We start from the raw sequence: 17,160 nt of genomic DNA on the forward strand, positions 1-17,160 counted from the left end.
TGTTTATAAATAGCACAGATGATTAATGGAGATGTTGAATCACTATACATTTTACTTCCTGTTTGACTATAGGCAGAGTGGTTTTGTTTTCTGGGTAATATGAAATTTTCTTTATTCCAAAGTGATATGTATTTAAAATGAATAAAGTCTAAAATAATTTTATTTTTCTATCATAGGAAAATAATTTCTTTAAAGCATAGTTTCATGTTTCATAATGCATATTGAAAAAATTTTATTTTTATTTGGATAAAAAGTTTGTTCTACAAATACATGTTAATATTCATAAATAAACATTTAAAATAGTTCTTTCTGAGTGTTTTGTGTTTCAGGCGCCATTATAGATAACAGTTTAATCCAGCCTCTTTAGAAATGTGTGAATGAGCTGAGCTGTGCTTTCCTTTCAGTGATTTTGGAACCTGGTCACTATAGAATGATGACCTAGAATGGGCACCTAAAATCACTGTTTTGTGGATGCTCTTTAAAAAGCATAGTAGTTCTATTTTACTTCAATAAATACTAGAAATATGGAGTATATTGGCACAAAAATTAGAAATATAGATCTATTAGCCCAAACCTTTCCCCTTTCATAATTTTCAATGTAAGTCATAGATGATTTCTTCCTTCCTTCCTTACTCCCTCCCTCCCTCCCTCCCTCCCTCCCTCCCTTCCTTCCTTCTTCCTTCCTTCCTTCCTCCCTCCCTCCCTCCCTCCCTCCCTCCCTCCCTCCCACCTTCCCTTCTCCCCACTTTCCTCTTTTTTTTTCCTGTCTTAATAGGAAGATTATTTCTTTGGCAAGTGTTTTGATGCAATGGAGATTGATGCTTTAAATTCCTCACACCCTGTGTCCACACCTGTGGAGAATCCTGCTGAAATTCGAGAGATGTTTGATGATGTGTCTTATGAAAAGGTAAAAGTGAATTATACAGGTACAAGTTGTTTTTTCTTTTTCTTTTTTGTTTTTTTGTAAGGGAATAATTTGGACACTAAACTAATTAATATTAAAAAATCCAGATTGCTGCTTCTATTAAATAAAAAAAAAAAAAAAAAAAAAAAAAAGAATTTGGCCACGCTGGGCCTGTATTTCCTTTGGCAACATAAACTGGAGCTAAGATGTGTCTCCTTCTTTCCAAGATCAAGGTTCTGCATTTCCACTTCACCTCCATTCCCAACTCATTTTATTGTCTTCTCACTGAGGTTGAGAATGTTGTTGCCATTTGTCCTTGTGTTTGCCTGTAGTTGTTCTTATACCAAACACAGCAGTATTTCTTGTTTACATGTTTCCATCAAAAGTGCAAGGGAGAAAAAAAAGAATGTAAAAGAGTATTCGTACCCTTAGATGACTTCCCTCATTTATGCCATGTGTCATTTGTCACTGGAGAGATCTGAGTTTGTGGCTTATGATCTATGGCAATGGGGGTGGAGGGGGGAAAGAGCTTTTTACAAGTACAGGGTACCTGGGAATTCTCTTGCCCCATTCCCTGGGAATGCTCCCTCAGCCCTCTGTGCTCAAGGCTGCCTGGGCTCCCTGTACTTGTCCACCATTCCTCACCTGCTGTCTACTGCTGCTTCCACCTCTGGAGCTCCACCCATGGTGGTACCTGCCTCTCCCACCCCTACCTTGGAGTGGCAGTGGGAGAGCTAGGTAGTGGTTCAAGGTGCAATGTTTAGTCTGCACCTTCATCCACTTCACAGTGCATAAAGGAAGCTGGCAGGTGATGCTGATTTTGCCCCAAGGTAAGCTTGACCACGTAGAAAATAACAGCCCCAGTGAGTCTGAGGCATAAAAAATCACATTAGACAAATCCACACCTCCAGAGTGAATCCACTTACTTTGTTTCACAAATCGCCATCATTAAAAATGTTACTGCAGCTGCATTCTAAAAGAATTATGGCAAAAAAGAGAGATGTGGCCAAACTATAGCTAACAGTTATTTCTATATCTTTTCAGGGAGCTTGTATTCTGAATATGCTAAGGGATTATCTGAGTGCGGATGCATTTAAAAGTGGGATTGTGCAGTATCTTCAGAAGTATAGCTACAAAACACAAAGAACGAGGACCTGTGGAATAGCATGGCAAGCGTGAGTGTGCTTTTGGAGTGTCTCCATACTTGGGATGGACGGGCTTATCATCTTGTTTTGTTTTGCCTTCATCATATAACTCGGAGAAGAACCCTGAGCATTTTCTACGAAACGAGAGTGATGTGCTTGTTTTTGGTGTTAGATTTGCCCTACAGATGGTGCACAAACAATGGATGGATTTTTGCTCTGGAAGTCAACATTCCCTCTCGTCCTCAGTAAGTGTCTAAATCTGCACATGTTTCCCCTGAGCATGTACTCTTACTTCATATTTTTTTGAAGGATATTAGCTCTGTATCAAACTTTCTGAAGTCCTTATCTCCCCTCAATCCAAAAAAGACTTCATTCAAACGCCACCAGATTGATAGCCTTTTACAATTTTCATAAGTTTCTGCACAAGAGGGTGGCACAGCCTTCATTGATGATACTTGCCCTGATGCTAATTCTTTCCTTTCAGTCCTCTGTAAAGCAGTGGATTTATGATAGGTTTCTATGGTAGATTAAGGTTACTTTGTATCAGTTAGGAGGACATGCCATCATTTTCTAGACTCTGCGGTTTGGGAAAAAACAAATCATGGCAGTGGTGTCCTTGAACACTTACTATATATATCAGGCCATATGCTATGCACTTGTGTGTATGATCTCCTTTACTCTTCCACAACAACCTGTGATCCAAGCACTATTACTATTCCTGTCTTTACACATGGGAATATGAAATCCAAAGGCATGTGGTCGATAAATTGCACAGCAGAGATGTGAATTTAGATCTAACTCATGTTTTTTACTGCTACACTATAAAGTATTCATAACATCTGAGCAACAAAATGGTTTGGTTATTTATCTGGACTTGTGGAGTATTTTCATAGGCAACTGTGGGTGGATCTGGAAATTCAACAAAATTTTATCACTGTATTTTTATTTTCTTGGCTTTTTTAATAGACTGTTTTATTTCAAGTTTCTAGATTAACTGCAGCATATTTCATCCTTTTACTAGCTCTTAAATCTTTTCTTAAAAGCTTTTTTAGTATCCAAGAACACACTCCCTTTTGAACTTATGAAATGAGCCATCTCTGTGTTATCACTCTGAAAGCACAGGCTCTTGGGTGAATGGTTTTTCCTACCTTGCTTGTCTGAGAACCTGCATAATTATGTAGATGTTAAAATCTGGTCACTTTCTCTCCCTTCTCTCCCCTCATTTACTCATTTATGTGCCTGCTTGGTGTCAAGGCTATGCCAGCCCCAGGGTGTACCCAGCAGGCCCAGATATGCTACTTGCCAGGACATAAGTGTAGTGGAGGAGACTGAAAAGTAAACAGTCGATGCTCTAACAGAGGTGCCATGGTTGGAAACACCAGGGAAAGGGAGCCAGGCAGGAGGCTGGGGAGTAGAGGCAGGGATCAGGGACCTCACAGAGGAGGCTGTCCGTGGGTAGCAGCCCTTGGAGTGTAGGCTGGCCTGCTCTCTTCTCCTAGTTTTGGGTCTAAGTGGGTGATGCATCTGCCTTTTTCTATAATCCAGCACTGGCATCAGGAGGGTGTGGATGTGAAAACCATGATGAACACCTGGACACTGCAGAAGGGCTTTCCCCTGATAACCATCACAGTGAGAGGGAGGAACGTACACATGAAGCAAGAGCACTATATGAAGGGATCTGACAGTGCCTCAGAAACTGGGTAATCTTAGAATGAAACTCATTTTGTTACCTAGATAACATCTACCTGATGGAATAAAATCTTACTTTTGGAATAGTGCCTTTACCTCTATTGCTAAAGTATTTCAATGGCATCTACATGCCCTACACAGTTGATTTACACCTCCCATCTTCCTGAAAGGATTGAGAAGGCTTTATACCTTGGTTAATCTTGGTTAAACTGATGTTAAATAATTATTTTAATATGCTCATGTTTTATAGTTTAATAGGGTGTACTTTCTAGTAACTGGCTTGAAATCAACTCTGATCTAAAAGCACCTGCCACTGAATTTCAACAGGGTTTGGCATTTCAGTTGGTGCTAAGGAGAAAAGAAATTGTTATTTTGGGGAATTATAAGAGAGCTTATTCTTTTCTTTGGAAGTCTGAGTTAAATCCTGGAAACTGTCAGCTTAATGCCATAGAAGAATACAAGTAAAAATGAGATGCTACAATTTGATTGACTCTGGATGGACACTATGTAAAAATATTTGTTTTATTTTGAAACAATTTGATGCTTATGGAAATGTTGCAAGAATAGTGCCAAGAATTTCCATATATGCTTTACCCAGATTTATGTTAGCTGTTTATCACACTTCATTTGCCATTCTCACTGCCTGTCTCTACCCGCCATATACATAGGATATATATGACATATTTTTTGAACTGTTTGAAAGTTGGAGAAATGTTCCCCCTTTGCCCCTAAATACTTGTATAGTATTTACAAAAAAACAAGAACATTCACTTATATAATCATAATACAATTTTTGAAATTAGGAAATAAACTTGACACAATACTGTTATTTAAACTTCAACTTTTTCAGTTGCCCTAAAAATATCTTTATATCAAAATAGAAAAGAAATCTACTTCAAGATTCAATATAGGAGCACATATTATATTTGTGACATTGTTTTAGTTTCCTTTTATTCTGAAGCAATTATTTGGTCTTTTGTGTTTCTTGACATTCTTGAAGAGTACAGGCTAGTACAGGATATTCTAATTTTTTTTTTTTTGAAGGAAGTGAAGCATTTATTAAGTTTTAAGTTGAGATGCCTGCTAAGTCAAAAGCTTCCTCCACATGTACCCTTTTTAAAAAAGATTGGTTCTAATTAGTTACACATGACAGTAGAATGCTTTTTGACACATCGTACACAGTGGAGCATAAGTTCTCATTCCACTGGCTGTACCTGGTGCAGAATCACACCAGTTGTGTAATCATACATGTATATAGGGTAATAATGTCTCATTCTACCATCTTTCTCAGTCCCACTGCCCCACCCCCTAATCTTTTAATTTGTATTTTCTTCATGATCAGATTCAGATTGTGCATCATAGGCAGAAATTCCAGATGTGACATTGTGTCTTTCTGAGTACATAATTTAGAAGGCATGAGATATCAATTTTTGTTAGTACATGGTCACTGTTATAAATTAGGTCTCTGGCCTCCAATCACCAATCATTTAAGCCCCAAATCCCAGTTCTGCTCAAGGAGTCAAGAAGGATGAATAGTGTCTGAGATGGAAAACAGGCTGGGTATGTTTTGAGATCTTGGCTGCAGTAGTTTTGATACCATCCTCTTCTAAGCTAGCCAGTGCCTGGTGCATGGTAGGTGATTTTAATAGTCGTTTGTTGAATGAATAAAAAAATAAACGATCTATCCCCCTTCCTTTTAGGTACCTATGGCATGTTCCATTGACATACATTACCAGCAAATCAGACTCAGTCCGTAGATTTTTGCTGAAGACAAAGACAGGTAACTTATTATGGAAATTAAACTAGTTGAATTAAAGGGGGAAGTGTAGGATTTAAACACTAAGTTTCTTTTGCTGCTTATCTTGTTTAAAACAAACAAATTAGGTTCAAATATTACCTGTTCTTTTTTTTTTAATGACCAATGTAATCCTGATAGGAATTAAAATAGTTGAGTTATGTAATGTGAAAAAAGAGGAATTACCAATGAAAATTCTCGTTACTTTATTAACATTACCAGGGTCTACGGTATGCATGGTCAGAAATGCAGTTGCATTTTTTTTCATAGATTTATAAATCTCACAAAATTTGCATCTAAAGCTGGTGTTGGCTTTTGTCTATTGGGTTGCTGTTGTCTGCTTCCTAAAAGGAATAAGTGATTTTAATATGCTTAGTATTAAACTCTTCTCTGGTTTTCTTGTTCAGTCTCTGATCAGAAAAGCTTTTATCTGTCAAGATAGTAAATGGAGATTTGTTTTATTTGCTGTAGATGTGCTCATCCTCCCAGAAGCAGTGGAATGGATCAAATTTAATGTTCGAATGAGTGGCTATTACATCGTACATTATGAGGATGATGGATGGGATTCTTTGACTGGCCTTTTAAAAGGGGCACATACAGCTATCAGCAGTAATGATCGGGCGAGTCTCATTAACAATGCATTTCAGCTTGTCAGGTAATACAAGCTGTGTAAAGTACTGGTTTATTTCTAAAAGCAGCTGTTATTTTATTCAGATTCTTGATTTCTAAAGATGAAAGTGATTGATTGCTAATGAAAAATTGAAAGGTGTTTTTTCGTAAGTTCTTCTAACAATTCAAGGTTGCATTTAACTTTGTAATTAACCTCCTGTGACTAGCAGGTAACTCGAAGTATGGAATCAGTATTTTAATCTTTCTCATTAACAACTCAGATCAGACTGTGATAAATGCGTAGAAAGCCGAGAGACAACATTCTTTTTCCATCCTTAAAGCTGGTCCTGCAGCTTTCCCAGGTCCTGCTATAGCAGCTCAGGTCAGCCCTCTTGAAGACCAAGCATGCCAGGCCCAGTTATTTGCATTGCATCTCTTGACTTAAAGGAGAGATTTGCTTTAAAAACCAGATACCTGAACTTTAGAGCATTTCTATGAATACAGCTCATAAAATTTGGTACAACCAAATGACCTTTGTGTGGTTGAACATAAAGTGAAAATTCTCCATATTTTCTCCCATGACAATGGTTTTAAGGAAATGCTTGCCAAGCCTTAAACTTCTTAAATCTTTAGGCAGAACTGAAGTCCTAAGGGGAACCATCCAGGTGGGAAAGAAGAGCTCTGTTATTCTCATGCCCTATGTCCTTCTACCCCGAATGTTGAGTTCTCCCTTCTGGTCCTTCTGGGCCTTTGGGCCTTTCAAGGTGACAAAAAGCAGAGGTGACCACATTGGGCCTTTCAAGGTGACAAAAAGCAGAGGGGGAGGAAGTTTGGGGTTGCTTATTTGTTTCTTCCTGAGTAAGATTCTGCTTGAATCTTAGAATGTTTCTGCTTAATTATATAAGCATATACAGTACTACTGAGGCTTTGAACATCAACCCTGTATCAGGAAGCGTTTCTATGTGCATTCAGTGTTTTTTTAAAAGAGGCAAGATGTGTTTACACCAGGGATTCACACTTTTGCTGAGTGGTAGTTTCTCTGACCATGTTTCCTATAGGATCTTTGATGGACATCCCCTTCTTAGCCAGGAAGCTCAGTACACAATCCAGTGTTTCCTGGGGACAGATGCTGACACGCTTGCATTTCAACTTAACCACAAGCTAGCCCTAACTCTCCTCTTAAGAAACTTCTTCCCCAGTGTAATCTTGCCAGATGTCATGTATGACAGAAAAGATACTAACTTAAAGAATATTATTTATGAAGGGTTCATATCTGATTGTTTTGTTGGGAGATTGTTACATTTTGAAGCAAAAAAGCTGATTTCCTGGATTTTCTTTTAAACCTGTAACCATGATGTCTCTTGGTCAGCATTGGAAAGCTATCAATTGAAAAAGCCTTGGATTTAACCCTGTACTTGAAACATGAAACTGAAATTATGCCCGTGTTCCAAGGTCTGAATGAGCTGATACCTATGTATAAGTTAATGGAAAAAAGAGATATGAATGAAGTGGAAACTCAATTCAAGGTAAAAACCTGAAGTAAATAGAAAAGTTCTATAATTATGTTTTGCTTTTCTTGTGTGTGAAAAAGTGTTACCATCATATATTTATATGTTGTCATATTTATATTAAGGAAAAGCAAATAAAAATTCAGTGTTTGGATTGATTAGCAAAGATTTTGGTAATCAAAATTAGTACAAAATTGTTACTTTTGACAGAAATGTAACAAGTTTTGTTGTATAATTTGCTCTCAAATGCAGTAACATAAACTAACTCTTAGTTTAAGAGTGTTAGTTCATTTTACCATATCTTTAGGAAGATTGTTAAGCAAATACTAAAATCATTCATCATTCTTCCTTGTTTTTGATCCTTTTCATAATTAAATATAAACAGAGCTGCACAGTTTAAAAGTAAGAGTTGGATTGAGATTTAAAAATCAGTCCCCATCACCTGAGGGAGTACTCGATTATATGAACATGAAATGGACTGTAACATGCCACATGTCCCCTGTCCTACACCTGCAGGCTTTCCTCATCAGGCTGCTGAGGGACCTCATTGATAAACAGATATGGGCAGATGAAGGCTCTGTCTCAGAGCGAATGCTTCGGAGTCAGCTCCTCCTCCTCGCCTGTGTGCGCAAGTATCAGCCTTGTGTGCAGAGGGCAGAAGGCTATTTCAGAGAGTGGAGGGAATCCAATGGAAATATGAGGTCAGTCCTACTGAATAAACCAATTTGTTAATGAAAAAGGTATCTTTTCTACCCAACATTGGTGCTGACCAGTGAGAAAAGCAAGTATAGACAAGTCTCCACTAACTGACCTTTTTTGGAAAATAAATTGCTTTTTAAGATTTATCTATATATCTCCCAACTTCCAGTTTTAAGAAATGCTGGGAAGGAACTTCTATGCAATAAAGTCAAATATATCTGTGTAGTTAGAAAGGAATTATAATAATTCCCATTTTGTATAGCTAAATCAAAATCTTATCAGACTGAGATGGTCAGACCCGACAGAAAAAGAGGTAATGCATTTTATAATAGAATCTTTGGGCCTTTAAGTTCCCTGACAGGGATACCTAGTTATTGCTAATGTTGTCTATGCAAGGTAGGATTCTCACCATATCTGAAAATCTCTATTCCTTCTATACCTCAGTTCTTTTCTATTTGGAACTTAAATGCCATCCAGGAAACATTATGCCAACAATTTATATGCTGCATTTTAGAGAAATGCTTACAAGCAGTCATTCTACTGGATTCCTGACTTGTACTCGTTGAGTAAATTCTGAGTCTATTTTGAATTTCTTTCTTTTGGCTTGAAAGGTGACCACTTATGGATTCACTCAGCATTATTAAAAGATGTTATATATGTAGGTGTTTATAAAAATAACATTTCTTATTATGTTTTTGAGAAGGCTACTTAAAACCTAATTTTAGATATTTTCTCTTGCCCCTTTTTATAAAATATAACTGAAGGAAAGCAGTAATTGTTGTGTACATTCCTAAGCATATTGTCCGAGTGTGGGGCCAGTTCACTAGTTCATAATTGGTCACTGTTATGCATTTAAATGTACTTTTTGCATCTCCAGTTCTCACAGGGTGTGTTCTTTCCCACAGCCTGCCTACTGATGTGACCTTGGCAGTGTTTGCTGTGGGGGCCCAGAACACAGAAGGCTGGGATTTTCTTTATAGTAAATATCAGTCTTCTTTGTCCAGTACTGAGAAAAGCCAGATTGAGTTTGCCCTCTGTACGAGCCAAAATAAGGAAAAGCTTCAGTGGTGAGTCATTCATTCATGTTCATGTGGCCAAAGGAAATTAAATTAGATCAGATCATTCTGGCACCTATTTTTGTTCTCCTAGCCAGGAATTGCCTATTTTGGTCTGAACATTTGTGCAAATGGGCACACATCTAATGAAAAAAGGCAAATAATTAGGGAGAACCAGGTGTTGGGAAAAAAATTAAAGGAATATATATTGTATACTTTTAAAGAAATAATGTACTTGGAATATTTACTATATATACCTGTCTTAACTACTCTTTTGAGCAAATAAGAGAACATATGAGGATAGGTATTATATATGTGACATAAATGTTAGTTTTTATTATTATGTTGCTATTGTGGGTTTATCAGGACTCTGGTTACCAATTTACCTTTTTGGCCTTTCTTATTGGCAGACTGGTTTGTTCTTTTACAAGTTACTTTATTATAGTTTTTTATAACCATTTCATCACCTCTTCATTGCTAACATTTCTTCTCTTAATCATTACAGGCTACTAGATCAAAGTTTTAAGGGAGATATAATAAAAACTCAGGACTTTCCACATATTCTTATACTCATTGCCAGAAACCCAGTGGGATATCCATTGGCCTGGCAATTTCTGAGGGAAAATTGGAATAAGCTTGTACAAAAGTAAGTAATGCCAAAAGTCTTGCTGGGCCTGGACAAGTTCTTTAACCTTGCTGTTTTAGCTTTGCTGTATGTAAAAGAATAGTAATAGTCTGAAGGGGTTTTTTTTGATTGATGATAGGAAGTAGAGGAACTTAAAATAGCCACATAAAATGTAAAACCCTGTTTCAGTGTTAACTAATGCATCTGGATAGTAAGGTTTTCCATTTGGTCTAGAGTGACCCCTCCCTGTACTCACTGGACTATTTGAAGCCAACCTCCTTGTAGGTTAGCATATTAGCTGTATGCATCTGCCTTTGTTTAGCTCTTGTGGCACTGCCTATCTCTATCATTTCTTTTAGATACTTAATCCTTTATTCAGATGTTGGCATGTATTATATTTTACCACTAGATCTTAACTCATTGGAGGATGGAGGTCATATTTTATATCTTTTTCATGCCTCATCAGTTTTCAGTTAAATGCCATTACATATATGCTGGATGAATAAATATTTCACAATACATTTTAACAATTTCCATTTCTAGATTTGAACTTGGCTCAGCTTCCATAGCCCACATGGTAATAGGAACAACAAGTCAATTCTCCACAAGAACACGGCTTGAAGAGGTAAAAGGGGCAAAAAATCTTTTAAACTCAAGTGACAATCAGCTACTAAATGTGGGCAAACCAGATACTTTTAAAAGTTTGATGAACTAAAAATAGATCTTGTCATTTAGAAGTGGTTTTTGGATTTCAGGGTATTGACAAAAGCAAAAATAAGTTGTAAATAAACTAGTGAAAAGTGCCTTTTCTTAAACATATTGTCTTTGTTCTGTAAGTAAAAATATAGAGACTTTAAAAAATTACCTGAGGCAACAAGTTTTTGTTTAAGGATGTTAAAAGTGAGTGCTGGGGTTGCAAATGACTGAAGTGGCCATCAGCTGTCGTGAAAAGGTGGATCTGGAACCTAGGTTCTTCACTATCCAAACTCATGGTCTCCCTTCTATTTACGGCACATACCACCTACTTCCAGAAAGAATTTTAGGCATCTTATAAAATCCACCTACAAAATATATGTTAAAATAAAGAATAAAAAGCTGTACAAGGGACAGATAATTAAATGAGGGATGATGCTAAGGATAATTATTACAGTACTATCCTAAATTTATCACAGAGCTTCCTAGCAGTCAGGCAAAAATGAGAAATCAGGATGAGTTATTCTCATGGTCTGATAAGAGGGATCACGAGACATACAAGTATTCTACAAAAGCACACTTTCCTCCAGGCGTAAACTGCTTATTGCACAGACAATGTTCTGAGAGAGGCGAGTCAAATACTCAGTTGAGATGCTACATTTGCAGATGAGGACAGAGAGGTAGTTTGGAATTAGGAAAGGGTTAACAGATGGCTTTGCTACAGCTTATGAAGAGAGTCTGTTTTCTAGTTCTGCCATTGTTATGGGCTCTTTCAGGGTTAATTTTTTGACCAATGAGTGAAATTACTCATGTGCTTTGACCAAAGAGCACCCAACGACATGATTTTTAATGGACTGGGAATTAATCTTCATTCTGGAGAGTGAAATGAGGATGAGCTGCAATACAAGGTGGAGCAGCAGAGCAACAAGTTGCATCTATGTTGCTCCACTGGGAGGCCCTGTGTTCAGTTCATTGAGAAGTTGTACTGAGATGTAACTTTAAACAACTCTACATCGTTTTAAATTGGAATTTGAGCTTCCTAAAGCCAATTCTTACCCTTTCTCCCTTGTTTCTAGACTCATAATATGGTGTTCTGACATGAATTTTTAAAGAATTAGTTGTCTGGAGTCCATGTTGAATAAATAATACATGTTGGCCTACACTTGCTTTCTCACTACAATATTGAAAATTTATGGGAAAAGATTAAGAATCACTTAAGGTGAAACAAAATAGTATAAAGTTCAGTGCTGCAGCAAAGCTAGCCTATCCCTCATGTGAGCTTAAGGGGTTCAGATACCCAGAGGTGAAAAAAAGAACAAAAGGTATTTTTGAGGAGATAGCCAAGAGTCTCTTCTTATCTCTGTAGAACTATGAGGAACTGTCTGTAGATTGTATCTTCTGAGAACAATATATGAATTGTGGATTAGGTTAAAAAACAAAACAAAACTGGCAAAGCTTGGAGTCTTACCACCCCAACTTGCTAAGAACCCTGTTCCCTACAGTGTTTCCATAATGACACACCAGATCAGGCCTGTGGAGAAAGGCTGCATTTATGTGGTTGGAACTGTTTTGCTTGGCAAAAAAGATACTGTGCACATTCGGCTTTTTAGATATCATGGCTTAAAAATTAAGTTTGCATTTGTGTGTATGGAACAGAACACACATTAAATAGACACACTCAATTAAATCTTAATTATAAAATGATAAACAGTGCAGTCCTTTAAAGCCTGTCAACGGTGAATAAATAAGAGTTGCAGAAAAAAACACAAAAAACCTACATCATGAGGCATGAGCTCATTTAATGTAACTCAAGCTTATGTGTACCTAATCATATCCAGACACCTGGGGCTGCCTTATATATAGAATTTTGACAAATGCTGGAATTTTGGCTTCAGTTTTAACTAGCCTGGGGTTATATTTGTTTAATGTAATAAAAGTAATTTTTAAAAATCTTTTTTTTTCTTCACAAGGTAAAAGGATTCTTTAGCTCTTTGAAAGAAAATGGTTCTCAGCTCCGTTGTGTCCAACAAACAATTGAAACCATCGAGGAAAACATACGTTGGATGGATAAGAACTTTGATAAAATCAGAGTGTGGCTGCAAAATGAAAAGCTTGACCTGCTGTAACAATTCGTTTCTGGCCAAGTTCCTGTGATCTATAATCACCAGAATTTTGTTGATGTAACGTCTTCAAATAGCAAAGGTCGTTTTGGCTCCAGCTGAAGATACTTCCTTTCCCCTCAACTTTATGCATTTGACCATTTCACTCAACAGACCAGCAATTAGTTTTTTCATCAATGGGCTGTGGCTGCTATTTATAAGTATTACCTTATGATGTAAACCCAAGTGGTGGGTTCCCTACCACAGAAGAGTAAAGGACCTGATTCTTCTCATTTCATGTTTTATGCTTAAGCCATGCAGTATCCAAACCTCTGTGCTCCATGTGTCTTCATAAGCTGGTTCATTAATGTCCTTGTTAAGACTTAATAGTAAAGAATACTGAACAATGAATGCTGGATGAATAATTAAGGCAGATGTAGCTGTGCTGAAGGGTCCCACTGACCCTTCTAGATCTGTTGTCCACTCTCTTTTTCCACTTCAGGTCCAGATGCTGACTTGGAGGGCCCAAGCCATCAAGTTTCCTTGTCCTCTGGATTTAGTCAGTGGCAAGCCCCAGGAGTTTGGAGCTGGGGTTGGATGAGGGGAAGATGGAAATCTTTATTCCTTTGCGGGTTGCCTTAGGCTGCTCTTCACCAAAGGCCTTAGCTCCTGAGAGGTGGCCCTCTTTTCCACAGTCGTCTTCATCTCTGGATTCTGTGATCCCTTCAGGACTAGGAAACACAACGAGAGCCTGGCACTACGAGTCCTGGTGATTCTTATACACCCTACTCACATCTTTGTAAAATATCCATGTTTAGAACCCTCCTCAGATTATTCTAGTGTTAACTATTTCCTCAGAGACCCTGACTAATAGAATATCCTTTTGGAAAAAAGTAGAGCATGTTTAGGTCCACAGGAAGCACTTTTTATTTAAAGTTGCTCTGGACAGCTGTTGATTCTTAGGTAGGAAGGTGATAATTTCTCTGCTCCTCATATGATATAGTTTTTAATTCCTAAATAACTCCTCATTGGCACTAATTGTCAATAAATCATTGCAGAGTCACAAATAAATGGTAATACACTGGGAAGTCAAAATTATTTGCTTATTTTAGGCTAAGTGAAGACAATGTATTATTTGGTTTTTCACTTACATGTGAATTTTTGAATATATGGCATATTTCAAGATAAAGGAACATGATAGACATGAAAAATGTGTTGCTCTAATACATCATGGAATAGGGTGACTCTTGGGACATAAATGTGTTTATAATTTCATGTTTATACCTATTGGATGGCTGATGTTTTGAGAATTAAAAATTTAAAAAAAAATCACTGGAAATATCTCCAAGATTAATTTACTTCTAAAAATAATACAAAGCCACAATTTTAATGTAAAATATTTTGCTTTAATGATGTTTTATTTCTTGATTAATGAAACATAGAAATATTTTCAGTTTTGGTCACCTGAGGAAACTATCTACTTGAGAAAAACTGATTTTCTAGACAGATGTAATATTGCCACAACAATGTATGGAAACCTTTTTGGTATTAAAAAAAAATTGTCTGTTCTTTACTTTTGAGTGGATATTTGTAATCATTTTCTCCTGACTAGATTTTTTTTTTTTAAAGGACTGCTTTAGATCCTCTTCTTTCTCAAGTCATTGTGAATTACTAGGAAACACTCAAGTTCAAAGATATTTCTAATTAAGAAAAAAAGGTATATTCCAAGTACCTCAGATGAATGCTTACTTTTCCAAGCATTCTTAAACCTGTGGATTTTTCTATATCATTTAAAAATATCTCTCAGTATTCACGGAAATTAGTAATAGTACAACCACATCCTTTCACACACAATGTAGTGTCAAAGGTTTAAGTCTTTTTAAAAACAAAAAGAGCAATAACTATACTGCCCAAATAGGAGAATTAGGTACATAGTTAAAGTCCCACAAGAAAAGTTTTTTTTTCTTTTCTTGTTCATAGTTTGAAAATAGAATCATGATTACCTCTCTGATGGGACAGAGACTTGTTTTAAGTAGGTGAGGTTTGAAATTCTATAGGTACATGCTTGATTTGTAGAGAGTCCTTTTAGAAAGTATTAACAAATTCAAGGCCCATTATATACAGTGTTTATGTTATTTGTCCTCACCCTCATTAGACGGCACTGGTGATATTATTCATGTTTAGTGAAGTTAGTGAAGTCCTAACAAAAGCTTTAACTTGATGCTAAGGAAGGCTGTGCTCTCTGGAAACAAGAAATTCCAAATCTGTTGTATGATATGTATCTGACATCTTTTCCTGTATCCACTACCAGGAAATAAAGATGAAATTAATTATTTATCAAAATCCATCAATGATATCAGTGCAATGCCCATGCACTATTCATTCAGAAAGACATGAAAAACCACTCAAGTTGTAAGACATCAGAGCTTAGTTCTTCAATTACTGTGGGGGAAAACCAGATTTTAAATTTTAGTGTACATATATACATATATGTGTGTATTTTTTGTTTTTATTTTTAAAACAGAAGTTTATTTTTGTATTTGGTAAACTCAACTTCCATAAAGCTAGATGTATACAGTGCAAAGACTAATGTGGTAAATGGCTCTAAGCAAACAATTGCTATTCAGGCTTTATGTGGAGAGAGTAGAAAATACAGTTTAATAACATGCTAAACCAACAAAATTCAAGCCATATGAATATTCTAAGGATTAAATGTTCTTGTTCTTGAAACTTACTACCCAGTGGCTATCTAGCCTGTGTCTTACTCTTCTGCTGACTTGATTAAAGTCTCAGTGAGTTTTCCCTGACTAGAAGGTACAGAAATCCTCACCACTGGCAAAGAAGAGTTCAAACTGAAAAGGAGATTGGTGCTTCCTGGTTTGTCCAGGTTACATATTATTCATTTATTATTAGCAGCCCAAGAGGAGATATGTGCCCAATATACAGTATTTTATGTTTGACCTATAAACATTAACCCAAAGAAATATCAAATACAGTTCAGAAGCCCAAAAGAAAAGAGGTAATAAAAAATCAGAACATTGATGAATGTTTATGTTTAAAGCTTTGTTTTCCAAATGCTTAAAAAAATGTGCAAACTGAAAATACTAGTAAGATTTACAGGCACTGTGTGTAGAATGTGCAAAAGTCTGCAAGGTTTTTCTTTCTATTTTTCTTTGGGGGGTATTTAAGAAATTTTATCAAATATATTTCTTACAAATATAAAGCTTCCTTTCTCTCCCAACTGAAGGCAATTAAAAAAAAAATTCAAAGTCCATCAATACTCAGTACAATATCATGGGTGAATCAGACAAATTCATTTTCTTTCTGGAAAAGAATAACAAACACTGTTTAGGATGTCAAACGACTTAACAAATACCACTATCTAGAAGCCACCCAGAAGAATTTTCTGTTGCCAAAGCCTTTGTTCTTCAAAAGTCACCATCCACCAGCTGAAGATTTTATATGTAGATACCTTGAAAGATTCAAATAAATCCAGTGAATGCTTTAATACATGATTTTCATGTCACAAGCATAGAAAATATGCTACTTAGTGAAAGCATTGTATACCAACAAGAAGCAATTTCCTATTTCAAGGAAATATCAAAATAGAGTATTAATAGAAAATTTTCATTAAACTCTGGAAAAAAATCTTACAGGGGTTCTTATCACTATACTTCCCTCTATATAGGAGCCATAAAGATGGATCATGGTGAGAGAATTGAACTTGAGTTAGTCTACAATTTGGTTTCTAGGCTTAGGTCAGTAAGCAGAGGTACACTACTGTGACTTATGGTAAGAACTTGCCCGTTCTGATGGTTTAAACAAGGATCCATCACTCAAGATAGATCTTAGAAATTCCTTCATCTGCTGTATTTCTTCAGGCATCATAAATTAGAATTAAACATAGTACTTTACTTTCCAAAATTGAGACAAATTAAAGTGGTCAATCTTTTTCTTTGCCTTTGTTGCCTGAACCCTATAATTTCTACCAGACTCTAAAGGGTACTCCCCTACCCCAAAGAACATTAGTATTTTGGTGTAATATTAAGGACATTGCACTACAAGTTATAACATGCTAATTTTGCTTTGCCACAATAACCTGCAGTCATAAGCATTTGGATTTTGAAATTCAATTGGCTTTAGATGATCATTTACTTAAGAATCTGCTCTAATAAAATAATAATCATAAGATTAATGTTTTTAAACGTTCTAATATCACCATAATCCCATTTTGTGTTTTTCAGATAATCACTGATACTCTGCAAATTTTGCAAGGTGCATTTTATGATGATAGTATTAAAAAAAGCATGAAGTATTTAAGAGGTGAACTTGGATGCTC

At 36.3% G+C, this 17,160-nt stretch overlaps 2 protein-coding genes across 12 annotated transcripts in view; one reads left to right on the forward strand and one right to left on the reverse strand.

Annotated features, from left to right (window-relative positions):
• ERAP1 (endoplasmic reticulum aminopeptidase 1) overlaps positions 1-15,062 on the forward strand; it is a 30,332-nt gene extending 15,270 nt beyond the window's left edge. The window contains 14 exon segments of the mRNA XM_079145870.1: positions 776-907; positions 1,949-2,035; positions 2,041-2,079; positions 2,222-2,254; positions 2,256-2,294; positions 3,595-3,749; positions 5,439-5,518; positions 6,005-6,188; positions 7,512-7,668; positions 8,167-8,351; positions 9,255-9,416; positions 9,910-10,050; positions 10,573-10,654; positions 12,693-15,062. Of these exon segments, the coding sequence (XP_079001996.1) occupies positions 776-907; positions 1,949-2,035; positions 2,041-2,079; positions 2,222-2,254; positions 2,256-2,294; positions 3,595-3,749; positions 5,439-5,518; positions 6,005-6,188; positions 7,512-7,668; positions 8,167-8,351; positions 9,255-9,416; positions 9,910-10,050; positions 10,573-10,654; positions 12,693-12,848 (1,632 nt within the window). The 3' untranslated portion in view covers positions 12,849-15,062.
• Positions 15,063-16,113: 1,051 nt separating this feature from the next.
• CAST (calpastatin) overlaps positions 16,114-17,160 on the reverse strand; it is a 108,870-nt gene continuing 107,823 nt past the window's right edge. For all 11 annotated transcript variants that reach the window (XM_079145879.1, XM_079145875.1, XM_079145880.1 and 8 more), the window contains one exon: positions 16,114-16,293. The gene's annotated coding sequence lies outside the window, so the exon portion shown is untranslated. The remainder of the gene's footprint in view (positions 16,294-17,160) is intronic.

This window comes from Sciurus vulgaris, assembly GCF_902686455.1.
Source record: "Sciurus vulgaris genome assembly, chromosome: 6".
Taxonomy (NCBI): Eukaryota; Metazoa; Chordata; class Mammalia; order Rodentia; family Sciuridae; genus Sciurus; species Sciurus vulgaris.